The sequence below is a fragment of the Haliotis cracherodii genome, unplaced genomic scaffold (genome assembly GCF_022045235.1).
Source record: "Haliotis cracherodii isolate W230 unplaced genomic scaffold, xgHalCrac1.p SCAF_4, whole genome shotgun sequence".
NCBI lineage: Eukaryota > Metazoa > Mollusca > Gastropoda > Lepetellida > Haliotidae > Haliotis > Haliotis cracherodii.
In genome coordinates, this window is record NW_027266297.1 from 26526296 (window position 1) to 26544011 (window position 17716).

Consider the following 17716-nt stretch of genomic DNA (forward strand, 5'->3'; position numbering starts at 1 on the left):
ATTAAACTGATTTATTTTTATAAAGGTGTCACAGGTGGGTCTGTGGTCTAAAGCTGCGATGTATCTCATAACCGCTAGGTTGTGTTTGTCATGGCTTTGAGTCTCTTAAGTTACTATTGATAATGATCCTTGATTGGTAAGGTAATAAGTGTCACCAGGTCCTACAACCTTCATCATTTGTACAAGATTCATCATTTTCTATTCTAAACTTGTTAACCATGTCGTTAACTGGGCCAGGATCTGTTGATCGAATTCCAGATTTCAACCCACTTTCTTAGGGTACTGTGGCTGTTGGTCATGCAGCTAAGTACTTAGTGTGTACAAGATATTTGATTTCTCTCACCTTAATCTGACACGCCATGATATAACTATATACTGTTCAAGTGACGTTAATCCATACACAGTCTCGTGAAACTGTGAGGTATGCACTATGGAGTGTGTTATTGTTGCAGAATGGCTTCCTCCAACCTGTGTACACGCAGGACTACTTGTGGAAGGAAGTGACAGCATTCTACTCTCGCAAGAGACAGCTGGTCAGTCAAGTGATGAAGTTAGAGGAAGAGGTGAAGAAGCTGGAGGCGATGAATGCCTTTGCTGACAACAAGTCCTTCCTCCCAGACACACCTGCACCAACACCTAAAGCTCTGTCCCCGAAACACTGCAGCAAGAGGAAGTCCTCTGCTTCCAGCAGCCCTGCACAAGTGACTTGCAAGACTGAGGCCAAGCCTCATGAGCTTGTCAGTGGCGATATGCATAGCATGATTTCAAAACTGAAGAATGATGTGACGTCTGCTCTCATTGGAAATCTTGGAAGGAATGGGATCGTTGGAGATGTGAAAAGTGGTGATGAAAGTTGTGAACGTTCATTTAAACACCCAGATTTGTCTATTAAAGGTTTGCTGGAATGTACGAAACCTATGAAGATGGACGGGAAGGGTGATGCTGGGGTAGTCAGTTCAAATCTGGAACATTCGTACGCCTCATCAGATGTGGCCAAGAGTTTGAAAATTAGTAAGCCAACAGTGTTGAATGGTGTCCGGGCACCCAATGGTGTGATAACTGTGTCATCGGTACATGTACCGAACAAATCATTAGTAAATTCACCTACATCTCCTGCCACCAATCTAAAGAACATTCCCACTTGCAAACAAACTGATCTCAAAACCATGACGGATGAAAACAAACTTCGTTTGTCTCTAGCAAATGACTTGATTAACTTCCGTGAAAGTTTTGACGGACGATCAAATGGAGCAAATACAAACAAGCTGTCAGAAGTGACTTACTCCCCAATAAGCCGCCCGAGCAGTCGTAGTAGCACAGAATCCACTCCGTCTGGTATGGAAGTGACCGCTAGTCCTGATATTCTGTTGCCCGGAGGGACAGCGCCAAGAGTCATGAAGAACACAGTGGCTGCCCAACCTCTGAAAATGGCTCCAGCTCAGCCCCCAGCCACAACTGTGCGCTCCCATAGTGTCACAACTCAATCGGCGTATCATTCCTCGGGTTCTACTGTCAGTATCTTGTCTCCAGGGACATACCTCTCCTCATTGCCAAATCAAAAACATGTCAACAAGATCTCAAAGGCTGTTACTGCACCTGTGAAGACATCGAAACAAGTGACTGCGGTGTCCAGCCCACAACACCCCATCCAACAATTACCTCCCAAACCCAAAGATGCTGCCAGGGTGATCCCTCATGTTGCACAAGCAGTGCGCCCAGCACCTGTGCCCGTACAGACTCAGATGGTTCAAGAAAGACCAGGAATGTTGCAGAATGTCCAGGCTGCAACAGTTCAAGGTGAGATGTCCATCTTGGTCACAGTGTGTACCCAGATGTCCAGAAAGCTTGCTCTTCAGGCATTCACCTAAAGTACTCATATTAGAAATCCAGCATTCGAAATGTTTAGATTTTATGATAAAAATTGATGAAAATATATTTCGAAACAGAGCAAAGTTTCTGGGCTTTGGGGTTGTGCCGTATGTGTATTTTTAATGGTTGCACATGATTCTTATTTATGGCAATGAGAAAGATATACATAAAAAACTTATGTTGGTGATATGAAAAATGAACAGTCATTAAAACTTGTTATTAGAACATTATGCATGATGTGTTACGTTTTTCAGATACTTTTGAAATTATTTTGATAGAAAATATCAACTGTTGCAGAATGAAAAATCCTTCATTGTAGATAAGATTCATGTGCAATGTCAAGTCGAACAATGTCAAATATCTATTGTCTTTCACATATGTCTTTGTAAATAGCAAGTGTTAGTTTTCAACAAAATTCTGCTTTTGATAATCTATTTCAAAATTGTATCTCAATCTTGTGTAATCATTTTAATTAATAAGCCTCCTAATACCTTGGTACAATAGTACAGCTATATTATGATTCTACTTTTGTTTCATTGATTCTTGAATACTGCATGGCAGGTTGTGTTGCTGTTTTTTGTTGCAAAGTTGATGACTCGAGTTTTGACAAAAACCTTTGCACAGACATGGAAGAGGTCTTTAATAGTTTATTTAAGGGATGTCATGGGTTTTACCATGCTGATTACAAGATTTTACATTGTCCTATCTGCGGCACCTGTCCCTACTATGAAAATCTGTCAGCACAGGGCCAAATTTCTTGGAACAACGTGAAAAGTTATACTGGACAATAAATGAAATTTTGGTTAGGATAATTATGGAATACATGGAAGCAGATGCACCGGGGAATATCTGATGGTCCATTTCAAGTCAAACAAATGCTTTCAGTAACTGTGATATTTCTGATATTTATCTGAATAAGGCTGTCAAACGTTCAGAAAACAACTTTTCACCCCCAGACTTGATTATTACAATTAAATTACAAGCTGATGCGATATGTCTGAAGTATTGCTGACTGTGGTGAAAATATCATTCACTCCCCCACTTACTGAATAAGAAATATCTGAAATTTGAAAAAGATGTTCACCACAGTTTTGCTACATTAGTCTGTTCATGGATACAATATACTTTTCTTTCATGTTATTTACCAACCTCCGAATCAGTTACTTTAATCTGTTATGATTTCTATAGTACAACAAGAAGACCTCTACCTGTTTGTGCAAAGTTGATTGAAATTATGCAGAAATTTTCCAGTTGACTATTTTGATACAAAGTTGGTCCCCAGGTTGTCATGGGGAAAACTGCTGATTCAGCTGCTCTACTGCACTGCCTTCTTGTTGCCATAGCAATTGCTATGTCATTGTTGTCACTAGCAACGCTTAGTTCAGTTGCTCCACATTGAGTGTCAGTGGGTGTGGCTTATGTGGTGTGGGTGATATGGTTGTGGCTTTACGTGGGTGTACGTGGGGTGGTTGTGAAAGGGCCGGGTGGCATGGAGGTTGGGGTGGCCACAAGGGATGGGCTGGGCACTTGAAGGATGAAGTATGTTGGCATGGTGGCGTGAGTGATTGGAAGCATATTGGCACCGAATGACAGAATGAGAACGTGAATGGAACCACTTGCATGATAATGTAGTGTAGTATTTGAGCTTTATACTGTGGTATTGGTGTAATTTTCCTGAATATATTATTAGTAATACTTGTAATCCTTGTTTCTTATTATTTGAACTCTCCTAGATGTGTTTTATTTTTGTTGTCAGTTGTCTTGCATGTAGCCTGCACATGTAGAGTCAAGTCAAAACTTTCATAGAATGATGAGAAAAATGATGAGAAAAATGCTGAGAATTAAGTCAGTTTGAATCTAGGACTTCACAGTAGGATTAATGATTACGATGAATGTCTTTGGAATAATTAGAGTATCAAATTGACTACCAACATTTGAATTGTGATGTGGTAAATAAACTATCAAAATTTGATTTTGGAAAATAGGTACCACAGGGATTTATCCAGTCCTGCTCATTCGACCGATATTTGACCTGAATAAAAATTTATAAATTCCCACTTGAAATAACGAAGACATGTAACCATGGTAACTAATACTATGGCTTTGTAAAAGTAACCTGTATTTCATGGATAACAGGACCAATAAAGAGGAAGAGGTTTCAGTACTTAGTGTTATATAATTGCATAGAATGCAGTCTCATTATTCAATGTTAAATTATCTATGAATTTATGGAAATAAGAACTTGAAGAAAATCCCAAATTCGAATAAAATAGTTATTCTTTATTCTAAAGTGACTGACAGGGTCACTTAGTTTTGAATCCTAGATAAGTCTGTGTTTATAATGTGCCATTCACTGAGAGCCTGGTTGAAGAATTTGCTGGAATGAGTTCATGATCAGATTGAGGTCATCATATTAATTAAAAGAGGAAACAATCAAAATTGCATGTAAAACAACCTAACCAAAAATGATAACGAAGCATTTTTGTGCTTATAACAATGTATGCTTTATACAGAATAAAACTGCTGCATTGACCTGCTTAACCAACTCTCAAGATTCTTCTATGCTGGAGGAACATTAATGCTTATCTTTGCTTTGTAACAGTTGTGTAATCAGCAAATCTATTTGTATCTAACGAGTTGAGAAAACAAACAAATTTGGTTGACAGTCAAATATTCCTGGATAATAAGGAGAGGTTAGCTTTATCTTAGAATCATTTGAAATGTCACTTGCACATGTGATATTCGATATATATTTTTTTGCGACCTGTTGAAATGACCAATCAAAAATAAAGCACAGAAAGATGATTTCTTTGTTTCCAGTGAATTTAGAAACTGCCTGTCTTAAGCAGGGGTGAGAATCTTCTGCTGATCCACAAATTTTAGTGGCCTACAAATTGTCCATTCTCATCCCTGCGTAAGGATCTGTCCTGGCAATGTTTCCTCTGACACATCTCAAAACACTAATTGCTAAAAGAAAAACATTTATTATTTAACACAAACCTTTAGAGCTTATTGTTATCAAATGTGTATCTTAGCTTTTTCAACCAAAGAAACGAAGACAGTGAATATCTGTATGTTATGCACGCATGTGGAAGGGATATATGCTCTTAACCCAGGTCCTAAAATACCCCAAACCTTTATATTCAGTGTGGAACAACCGTGAATACATAGCTGACGTAACACTCATCTTTTGTAAGGAACAGATAACCTTGTGAAATGTGTGCTGTCAATACCTGGCTCACTGTTAGGGAACACTCAGCTATGTTGTACTGGTAATTATACTTATTTCAACAATATTAATGCTGATCCTGAATTTTCGTGGCCTTATAAGGATTGGAGAAAATCGGCATATGATAGATACTCTAATGTAGAAAATAAATAATATCCAATTTAATGAATTGTAGTTTATTGACACTAAGAGTAAGAAAAATGGTTACCGTATTCGACGTAATAAGCGCCCCGCTCTAATAAGCGCCCACGGCGATATTTGCTAATATACATGTATTGGCAAATGAACAATCCCAATCAGCACCCCTTCTGATTGATCAATGTACACAAGACTTATTTATTCATGTATAATACGCACTCGTGTGTTATATCACCCTTAATTATGGGCAATTACATTCTTGAAAAATATATCTGTCGTATGTAAACATTTCAGGCTGTTAGCATAAACCACGAAATTTACGATCTTTCAACTCAAAATAATATTCTAATAAGCACCCCCTATTCCTAATTTTGAGAGCGCCCTGGGCGCTTATAACTTCGAATACGGTAGTTATCTTCTCCAACGCTACTGCCAGTGACATTCATACAGACACTTGTATCTTCATGTACCGGTATGTGTATATGCTGCTAGCATTTTGAGCATGTCCGTCAGTGATTTCTTGTTAAGTGGAATTTCAATTCACACACACACACACACACACACACACACACACACACACACACACACACACACACACACACACACACACACACACACACACACAAAACACACACACAAAACACACACACACACACACACACACAAAAAAAAAAACAACAACAAAAAACACACACTGTTCAATTTCACTAAAATGGGTGGAGCACATAATAAGAGCAGCAAAAAAAATCATTGACAAGAAGAAACATCATTTACTGGTATTTGGCTACTAGCAATTTAACCATCAGACGTGAAACTTTAGGTTATTGAAATTACGTGTCTAATATTGATTGGAAATCTTTACAATTAAACTTGATACTTAACTTTGGGGCACTTTTGTTTTCATCAGGGAGTATTGAAAAAAGTTCCTAATATGGTTATTACCGGTAATACTGATGAACCTAATTTTATTTTTTTGTAATTGGAACTGCTGTATTCATTCATTTTGAGGCATAGTGATTGAACACAAGAACGATAAATTTAGGACCTGTTTAACCAGTAGTATGTACAGTTCTCATTATTTTGTTTTGTATTTGATCTTTTGATGGTCATAGTTTTTTGTTTGTTATGTAGTTGTTGTATTTTATGGTTGTGCCATGCTTTTTGCACTGCTGTGTGGTGTGTATTGGAGTGTTATTTCTTCCTGCTTCTCTGCACAATGCTTCCTTTGAATATTTCGACATTGTTCCTACATATTTGAAAACTAATCCGTGGAAATAACTGCAGAATTATCTATGCTGAGGTACTAATTAAATATTATAAGCATTGGAGGCTAAATGAGTTAGTTAATTAAACGCAAGAAATAAATATGATCACAGTACATGGATTAATTTAATTAGGGATTTCAGTGGTTAAAGCTCAACTGCAATCCTTATGTATTGCAGGTTCTAAGGTGCAGAAGGCCGAGAGTGGATCTCCCACCACCAAAAACTGGCAGGCTCAGATTAACAGTGGCTTCGATGCACTTGTAGCATTTGCTTCATCAGAGTTAGATCGCAATCGAGAGTTAAAAAGGAAGAATTTGAGTGAGGATCCTACACGATCTGTTAGCAAGGCTTATGGAACACCACCACTAAATAAATATGCCAAATCTACAAACTGTATGCGAGGAATGGATGGGAAAGGCATGTTTTCGGGGGTGAAAAAGCCTATGGGTTCATTTGGGAGTTCAGCTTTAGCTAAGTGTGCCAAACTTCAAGGTGTATCTTCCACCACTAGTCGCTCCCCGGGGTCATCGTCTACGGGACCCAGAACCCCACCAGGTTCACCCCCTGCTGAAAGAAAGGGGCCATGTACACCCCCAGGCTCCCCGAAGGACCATAGTAGGAAAAGTAGGAGTCGTAGTGAGAGTATGGGCAGGAGTCGCTCTCGCTCACATAGCTACTCTTCTCGGAGCCGAAGTCGGTCAAGTAGTGGCAGTCGTAGTAGGAGTTCATCACGCAGCCGTTCGCGGCGCAGTAGTAGTCTGAGTAGTTTGTCAAGTGACAGTAGTGACGATGAACGCAAGAAGGCAAAGCATGGCAGTGCAGTGCAGCTCAGCAAGACCAACTTAACTGCCAAAAACTCACCTTCAAACAAGCAGCAGACTAATAGTTTCTATACGAGAGACATCAATTGGAATAAATCCAGTGATACCAACAGGCTAACCAATAATAATGTTAATGCCTTTGCAGGGAGTCCAATACAAACTAACAGTTCCGCTACATGTGCCAATATACATGTTGTTAACAACAATAGCTTCAGTGGAGGAGGTGTGATGATGATGAATACTCCACCACCGACTTCCAGTGTAAACATTGGGCCTCCCTCTGGATTAACTGGTTCACCATTCAACAACTACTCATTCCCTCCCCGTAAGGATGTTGTGCCCCCAGCCCCACCCACTCTGCCATCGGGTCCCAAACCATCTGACCCTGTTCCTCTCCCTGGTATGCAGCTACAACATCTACCACAAGGATTCCAGAGCAGCAGTTACAATGAAATGCCCCAAATGCCCAATTTGAATCACCCCCCTCCAAACAGATCGTCATTTAACAATACTGTCAACCCTGGAACACCTATCAACCAGCCCCGACAAAATGTCTCAGCACCATTTCCTACATTACCTGATTTGAGTCGCCCCCCACCCAACGCAATGTTCCAAAGGCCTCTTCTTTGTAATAACAATTCACCCATCTCTAATTCCATGCCTGTGGGACCACATCAAAATACCAATGCCCCTCCACGTCCACCAATGCCTAGTTCTGGAATGGGTGTTTCACAGAGACCAAATTCAGTGGGTCCAGCATATAATGTCAATTCACGTCCATGCGTACAAGGTCCTTCCATGAATTCCCCCTTGCGTCACCAAGGGGACATGCCACGCTCCCCATACCCCGACATGCAGCGGTCAATGCCACCTGGGTGTGGAAACCCTCAAGAGTTTGTACCCCCACAGCTGAACTACCCACCTCCCCCATTATCCGCCCCTCCCCAGAGACTGAACCAAGCTCCCTCATTACCCAACCCAAGCAACCAAGGATCACGTATGCCCCCGTCGATGTCCACTCCACCCAGTGGGGCCCCCCGCATCCCTGCCTACACATCCAACAACATACCTATAGGCCCTCGTAGTGACTTCTCGGCCAGCAGGATGTCCTTCCCTCCATTGAATGCACCACCGTTGAACTTTTCCATGAACCAGGGTGGACTCCGGCCACAGTATGGCCAACAGATGCCACCACTGAGTAACTCTGGTTGGCAGCAGTACCCGATGGGAGGCAGGTGATACAGCGCCGTATCAACCAGACTTTGCTGATCCACCTGCTGCTTCTCAAGTCTAGGCTGTGCTCGTGTATATGTGCATTTTCATCCAACCTGCTCGTGGGTGGGCATCATATTGTAATATATTGAAGAGAACACTTAATTTATGAACTGTGTGTCACATGACTATATCTGTTGTTGTTATCAGAAGAGTTTCTGTGAATGTGATGTGTGTCATTGTTTGTTGAGAACCGTAACGACAAAAAATCCCATTTTCCCCTCAGGTGTTACATGGATCTTCTTACTTCCGGAGAACAAGCAGCAGTAGCAGAAATACTACTTCTCAGCGAGAACACAAACAATACAAATGGCTCATTGTGCCGTCAAACCTAGCACAATTTTGTATAATAAATATTGTTATACTTACATCCTTTATTCAGAACCTTGACTGATGAATGGCAAATTTTGAAAATGACTGTTAATTCTTATATTTTCAAAAACCATGTGGGCACTAAACAGTTATTGCTGTAGTGAACTGTGATCACATATAGGGCCATTACAGGATTTGACAAATGTGTGAAGATCATTGTTACAAATTGCTCAGAATGAATTCACAGCTTTAGGACAACTTAAGGCATTGTCCCTACAGCTTCTTGTATGAATGGGATTGGTTTTTATGGAACAACAAACAACAGCAGTAACAGTTAAATACCTGATAATCAAGTACCGGTAATACTGCACAATTCCAGGGATCACGAAAGGCAGCAACTATTTGGTTACTATATTGCAGACATCAACCCTAGGCAGCTAGCAGGGGGAATTGAATTACAGACTTTGGTCATTGTCTTTGATGAAGCACGTTGTTACCACCACCATTACTGTTGTCAAGTGTTCACAAAAAACTATCAAATTCAGGACAGGTGTTTTTCTCTCTCCAAATGCCCTGCATAGGAAATTAAGACGTGACGATTTGTCAGTCCTGTATGATCTGTCCTCAGATGTCTGACCTTTCAAGAAGTGACAGTCAAATTGTTTTTCACTGTTAATGTAGATCTTTCATAAGACTACTGCACATCACAATACATATAATTGTGTGATACAAGGTCAAAATATTTAATCGGTAATAAAAATTGTCAGACACTAAAGGAAAGTAAAATATGGCTTGCTGGCAAAATCTCAGGTGGTTGAACATTTTTTGAGAACACTTGTACTATGATGTCCCAGCTATATGGATATTTGTCCCTACCATTGCAGACATGCTGTTTAAATGCATACACATCTTCAATGATCTAAAACTTGTTCAGATGTCAGGTCTGAACCTTGTCTGACCCAATACAGTACACTCCTGGGTGAACCTCCAAAAGGAATTTTCTATGGATTCATATATACTCATCTCCATAAGGAACATGCAGAATGTTTTCTTTGTGGAATAAAGTCGGTGATCGGTGATGTTTAGAGGGATCATATCTTTGGGTTTTGACTAATGCTTCACTGATTTTCTTAATGTTCTACTGAAGTTGGGCCCTGTTTGAAATTGTACTTGTAGTGCTCTGATTCTCATTGTTCCTACACCTTTATGTAGATTTGTGACTGCAGTAGTGCTACAATTGCTATGTTAAACAGGGTATTTAAGGTTGTGTAAGGTTTTTATTATTTTTATATTTTGTGTGCGTGCGTGCGTGAAACAGATGGACTTGGGAGTCCTAGGCTAGGCTATGTGATATACTTACTATTACTTAGCATTTTCATAGAGTGAATGATATTGACATATGGGAGCCTTGTGGTAGAGAACCATTCACATGTTTGAGGCATTTAAGATGCATATAACACATCCAACCAATGCCCTGGAAGTTTAGGTGTCTTTGAAATGGGGGCTGTGGGTGTGTCTCACAGGGTTCGTCATTTATTCAAATCTTTTTGAACAGAGGTACGAACTTTGGAGTGTAGTTTTATTGGGTCAGACATGTTTATTTCCACTTTATATCTGTATCTGTAATTTATATAACATTTTTTCACATCACATTGTCACCATAAATTGTCCTAAACATAAAATCTGATTAGGCAAACATATTACCATTACAGTTTGCTTGTATGCTGTGTATTGTTAAGGGTAGAGTGAATTGCTGCGTAAAGGATCTTCCTATTCACTGACCAATATGATTGGCAGCAATAACAAGATGCAAGAGTATCTTCAACCAACATCTGTTGTGTCTAAGTGTATTAAGATAATTCGTAATACAGTATGTACATTATTAATATTAGTTTTATTATTTAAAACCTTGGGTTCTATTGTACATGTGATGACAATGTTTGCTTTTGTGTATTTAAACTCCACTGCCCTCTGAAAGGTTGACAGGGCATGGGGTATGAATGTGTGATGCTTATTCAACCTGAATTTTGGTTTATTGTATTAAAAAGTCTTATGTATACTACTCAAAACAAGTTAGAGAACACACACAATTGGAAGGCTGTGTTGCAATACGCACCAGCCATGACAGATTAACTATGGTCATATGACAAATCGGGTGTTCTTTAACTTCTATTGAGTAGTATACATCCTAGGGACTAAAATATGTTAGTTTCTACCAAAAGTAACAAGGAAATTGTTAAGTTTCCTACTTTGAAACTGAGCGAGAAATGTTTGCTGCTTGATATTTAATCATTGCGAATGGAAATTGAAAAGAAATTCAACACCATAGATTTTGAGGAGGAAATAGAAAATATTTGCAAGTCATGCATGTATGATGGAACCTCCAGGAGAATGTTAATATGTTATGTGAAGCGTGCGAACAATACTCGATTGTTGTATCTACCTCCATGTTTTATTCCCAATCCTGCATGTACCATGTCTGTACATATTGATAATAATTTAATCAATTTGTGTTATTCCCGAAAGTATTTGAAAGCGTGTCCACTCAAAACTACATGTCCCAAGAATTCAACACAGTGGTAAACAATGAAATTTTGGAAATGTACACCAATAGATGAAATTTTGTGGAAACAAGAATGGCTACAGGAGACATCTTTTTACAATGCTCAGATGGTTTATGTCAGGGACATGAAGATAATGATTGCTGGGTCTTGTCCATCTTTTCCACATTCCGTATCACGATAAGATATTTCAGGATTTGATGTTCCTACATGATATTCAAAAGGTTGATCTTTTCACTGATTTGGGGAAAAAAAGAAAAAAAGTATTTTGTATCTCATATCTGCTTATTTTATTAACCTTCTGAGGTGTCAGAATTTTCTTTAATAGTTTTACATGTGGATAGAGGGCAGGTAGCTCAAAATATATTGCAAATGTTACATGTAAGTGAGCTTACATTGTGTGTCCTACTAAGTAGAATGTAAAAGTCGATGCCTCATCACATTTATTGGGCTCGAAACAAGTAATGGTAGCTGTGAATAGCTGCAATACTGCAAGTGCAGGTTTAAGCAATATTTGCTCAAATATTGTGAAGCGAAAACCTTTAGGGAAGGGGTGAAGTAACTTTGGTACTTAGATTTGAATTGTGCCAGTGCTAAATAGTATCTATGAGTTTGTTAAGCAGATTAACATTTTGAGTCATTTCATTTTGCACACGTTTTTTTGCAATAAGCCACGATGACGTGATCTGTGTGAGATCCAGCATATCTCTGACTGGGGTATACCATCACCTACCTCAACAACATCCTGAAGTCGATCTGATGGCGACTGTTTTCTAAACCAATAAGCTTACCCTGCACAATCACCATTTACAGTTGTTGTTACGGTTTAGTTGAATCATGAATGATCATGATGGCCAATGAATCCAAGGTCATTGGCATATTCAGATTTCAAACTTGCCACGTACCAAATGAGTACAGCCATCCTGATTTGAAGTCTGAATGTGCATTGGTATAGGTCATCCTGATGAAACTAGAAGACTGTTATACACACCGATCTCCATCTATGCATTGTTTACATATCCCACAATCCTCTGCTGCTGTGCTGCAGGGCGAAGGTCATTTGATACCACTATACGTTGATGAACCATTCCAGGCTCAACCACTGCCATGTGTAAACAGAGATGGAGTCATAGAAACTGACATTTGTCGATTTTTATTACTGTTATTCCGTTTTCTTTTTTATTTCTATGGAATATTTTATTATGGAGAATCATCTAATATCTGAAGATCATTTGTACATTCAGGGAATAAGGTTAGAAAGACTTCACTACGGTATACTATCTTCTGAAGCCAACATGCATTGAAACGGATATGTTTTCCGGGCATGTATTAAAAAAAATGTAGCTCATTGGTAGTAGTATTATACAGCAATTATTTCTGATAATATTCTGATAATATTCTGATATGTGTGATACTCTGGAGATAGTTACTCATGAGGCTGCGATGTTGAAATCTCAATGAACTTTCAAGATAAAAGTATTGATAAGGTATTGGTTATTGTTCCCAAATGAGTACACTACCGTTATAAGCTTAGCTTGTTGAGCTGCTCTCCCATATGAACAGATAAGTCATTCTAACCTTGTGAGTATGAAAGGAAAGGTGATGTTGAATATACGTTTTCCTTAGCAGTTCATTTGTTGTGGAGTGGTTGATTCATGTGTGCAATATTTTATTATTGTCTATAACCTATTATACACCCACCCCAGGATCATCACAAGTGACATGTCACCACACTTTCTTCATGTTACAGTCAGTGGGAAGTTCCCTAAATGTCATTTTCCATAGGGCTGTATGTTAATGTTTGTGTTGAACAATTATTGGGTGATTGTCTTTGTGAAACTAATGTCGCTAATCTTGTCTTAGATAAACTACCTGTATATGTTTTGCATTTCACGTTTAAACACTTTAGATATTATCATATCTTGTGATGCCAATGTTCTCCGTTCATCCAACGAGCACCATATTATATTGTGACCATGACACAGTGTTTGTATTGTGATTGTTCACAATCAAGGATATATTGTTCTTGTCACTGTGTTACCTTGTGTTCAAGGCCAAATTTGATTAAGTTGATAGGACTGGAGTTCGAACACTCCGTGACTTCAGCCGCTCGTCTGAAGCCCAAGTCCGTAAATTCAGTTAATAGTCTGAATCTTCAGATTGATGCTGAAGGACAAGATTAAGTTCACAAGTAGTCATCCATCATTATCCAGTGTATTAGATCTCCATTCTTTTACGATATTTATCCTAATGAAATGGAGATATGATACTGGATAATAGAAGATGGGGCATTTAGAGTCCGATGTTTGTTGTGCACAAATGTGAACCTTTTTCAGACACACTGAATTAGCATGACCCTTATGGAAAGCTATGATTAGGGAACTTGACTGTGGCTGCTGACCTTCCATTGTCAGTTTATCATGTTCACTCGACTTGCAGAGATGTTATTTTTCTAGGAATGCAATTGTATCTTTCTAACTCACGCGAACGCTTTCACATGTGCACAGTCTTGATTATGTAATGAGATGTTTGCGTGCTTTCATATGAAAACTTGTCATACTGATGTAATGGCTAGTCATTATATGACTGGAATGTCATTGTCGACAAAGGCAGCCTTCATCCACAGTATAGAACGGACACCAACCACCACGACAAATCTAGATATTGCTTGTAATCAATTTGTTCTGTCTCTTCAATTGCTTAAACCAATTGTTATTTTATATCGACACAATGAATTAATTTTGTCTTCACTTTTGACCATTTTCAATATGGTGTAACAGTTCTTTCTTTCTTTTCTCGACAGAGTGTTTCCAAGGTATATGAATGTCATGCCCATACATTTCTTCATTTAATGCATTCATTGTTCACATCACCTAAATTGTGCTAAAAATGTCGCCATTTAAGCTTGTAGGTGATGTGCCTAATTTATTGGGATACTGTACATTTTGTGTAAACTGTTGGTTGTATTTTGGTTGTTTAATATTTTTGCTAAAGTTTATGAGTATACATGTATATATGAGTATAATTCAGTAACCTACATGGTTAGCATCTGTAGCGTAGGTAAATGTATATGTTTTAGTCAAAGTTACATGCTTCATCAGAAGAAAGGCTGTTAACACCGCTACTTTGTGGTAAATTGGGAAATGAATTATTTATATGTAAAACATTCTACTGAATCTCTTCTGTAACATGCATGTTTGTAAATTCAAATTTTTATTTGAAAATAAATCTAGAAAATTTAGTGTTGTACAGTAAAGCATGAGACCATGAAACTAGCACCCAAAGATTTGTTAAATTATGAGATTGATTGGAGACTAGTTTGTTGATATCGTAATGTGTTGGTATATAAAGATTTAGTATTTTGGCTTTAAAAACAGAATTACATGTACATAATTATTTGAGTTGTAGTTGCAAGTTTTGTGGATTGTAAAGATGGATTGGTGTGTTAATGCTTGTCAACTCTGATTAAAAACATACTGCTATGTCTGTCTTCTGTCCTATCTCAGATGGATATCAGTCAGTCACAATTGCTGACATGTATGCAAAGTCCATAGAAACCACTAAGAAAGATTATCTCTGGTGTTCCTCCACCATCCGTGAGGGGCGGTCGGGTAGCCTAGTGGTTAAAGCGTTCGCTCGTCACGCCAAAGACCCGGGTTGATTCCCGACATGGGTACAATGTGTGAAGCCCATTTCTGGTGTCCCCAGCCGTGATATTGCTGGAATATTGCTAAAAGCGGAGTAAAACCATACTCACTCACTCACTCACTCCACCATCCGTGTATTCATACAGGATGATACAACCCCAATGCGAAGTAATAGTCACAAAGTCTATTCATAGAAGGCTAATGACATTATGTCGTGTAAAACTCACGGAAGTCAAATGAGCCGTTCTCCCTGGAAAATGAATGTTCAAACCCTACTGTACCTGATACTAAAGCAGTGTGGGAGAAGATGGCCCTAAAAGCTGTGGCACGAGACATATTGCTGATGTCATCTTGCTGGATGCAGACTGGGGCTTGATCTGTTGTTAAATATAGCTTCCGATTATGTTTCTACGTTTGTCAGCACCATTCCGTGCTTGTGGGTTTTACCACGTCTGAGACCTGAATCACTTCAGGCTTTCCTCCCACATTAAGCTGACATGCTGTGATATGACTGGAAAACTGTTCAAAGCAGCATTAAACCCAACTCACTCACATTCCACTGCAGATGATGGAGTGTTGATCCTTGCACTCTGGATGAGCGGATACTTGATCACACTAAACTGTAAAGTCAGATTATTTATGTTCCAAGGTTTGTCAGCACCTTACCCAATGGCATGGGTTTCACAAAAGTGGTACTTTTGGTATTCATGTTGTCAATCACTGGATTGTCTAGTCCAGACTTGATTACTTACAGACCGCCGTCATATAGCTGGAATATTGATGAGTGCGGTGTTAACAACAAACAAACAAACCCAAAAGTGGTAAACATCTAAGACCTGTATCACGTCAGGCATTCCTCCCACATCAAGCTTAAACTGTGTGAAGTAACTGAAATGTTGTTCAAAGTGGCAGGAAACGCTCATGGTATTTTAGTCTTTTCACGGTGCATGAAATCCTGTCACTATAGCGCTTGGCTAATGATACAAGAACTACAAGCAAAAAGAAATGTTACCAATTTTAACTGGGCCGTAGCATGCACAGAAAAGCACACAATTCTGTCGACCAAGGATCACTGGCCACGTCATACAAAAAGATGGTAAGAGATGGTACTTATTTTCCTACTCCATTAAGGGGATAAAACAAAGACTGGTTGGCTTGGAGTCTGTGTCTGAGTGGGGTATCTATGTTTAACTGTAGCATGGTATCTTGTGGGCTAGCCTTACAAAACTGGCTTTAGTCGTGACTAGTACAAGCAGCCACACGAACAAAAACAAACACGTAGAGGCACGTCACTATATATAAGTGCAATCATCTTGAAGGCAATGAGACCGCCTCCGTGGTTTAGAGGTAAAGTGTCTGCCCGGAGAGCGAAAGGGTCGGGGTTCAATCCCCAGCCGCGTCATACCAAAAGACATTAAAAGATAGTACTTGTTGTTACCCTGTCTGGTGCTCGGCATTAAGGGGCTAAAACAAGGACTGGTTGCCTCAGAGTCAGTATACTGTGTCTGGGTGGGGTAACTCGGTGGGCTAGCACTATAAATCGGTATGTCCGACTAGTACAAGCAGCCACACACACACACACACACACACACACACACACACACACATGTGCATGCACGTCGCTATATAAGTGCAATATAATCTTGGACGCGATGTTACCAATTTCACCTCACCTGAATGCAATGAACCCCATTTCAACTCACATCTGTCGGTCAAACCAGGCATTATTTACTTAAGGGAAGCTTAATTTTAACTGGCTGGTTCAACTAGGTTGAAAAACAACTTGCAGATTGCTATAAATCACACAGAGCATCTAATCTCATTAAAATCATATTTTAGTTCTTTTTATCACAGACCAAAGATCTGAGGACATCCCATTACGGATCACATCAGAACGACCTTACATCCAACGAATCAAAGCTTCGCCTTCCAGATCATAAAAGTGACAGTCAGAATGTTTTCTGATCATGCAACCTTGAAGATTTAACACAGGGTATTCCAAACGAAATATATACAGGCTTTATGACAGAATAAATACAATCAAGGCCATCTATTAGCCATTCCAGAATGGTCATTTGTTCTGTTTTTAAAATTTCTCGAGAATTTGGCAAAATTTGTTTCAAAGCATTGTCAATTTCAAAACTAGTGCCATAAAGCATGAGAAAGCTGCCTCAATTGGTTAATGTCAACTTCTTGTCAGTCATTCCATTGGTTGGTCAAAAATTGCGAAAGGTCGGTCTGACGTGACCTGTAATGAGATGTCCTTAGATCTTTGTTTAGCAGTAGTGAGAACTAAGATCTAATTAAAATGAGATCGACTGAGCATCTTTAGTTACTTAAAGGCCACCCACAGATCATCTATAGATGCAGTGTCAATTGCAAAAAGTTTATGTACATATCCATGTATACTACTCAAAAGAAGTTAAGGATCACCCAATTCTTTCATATTGGTAATGTTAATCTGTCATGGCATGAGAGATTAACTATTGTAATATGAAAGAACCAGGTGATCCTTAACTTCTTTTGTGTGTGAGAGAGAGAGAGACCAATCTATGTTGGTCTTAAGAGGTGACAAGACCCTTGAAGATCTGTCTTCAGTAAC

At 39.1% G+C, this 17716-nt stretch overlaps 1 protein-coding gene across 8 annotated transcripts in view; it reads left to right on the top strand.

The window, feature by feature from the left end:
• The window catches only part of LOC139478866 (histone-lysine N-methyltransferase, H3 lysine-79 specific-like), a 51256-nt gene extending 36314 nt beyond the window's left edge, over positions 1–14942 (top strand). For 7 of the 8 annotated variants that reach the window (XM_071261529.1, XM_071261531.1, XM_071261534.1 and 4 more), the window contains 2 exons: positions 453–1797; positions 6679–14942. In XM_071261529.1, the coding sequence (XP_071117630.1) occupies positions 453–1797; positions 6679–8561 (3228 nt within the window). In that variant the 3' untranslated portion in view covers positions 8562–14942. The remainder of the gene's footprint in view (positions 1–452; positions 1798–6678) is intronic. The other variant, XM_071261536.1, reaches the window with a different exon arrangement.
• Positions 14943–17716: the final 2774 nt, after the last annotated feature.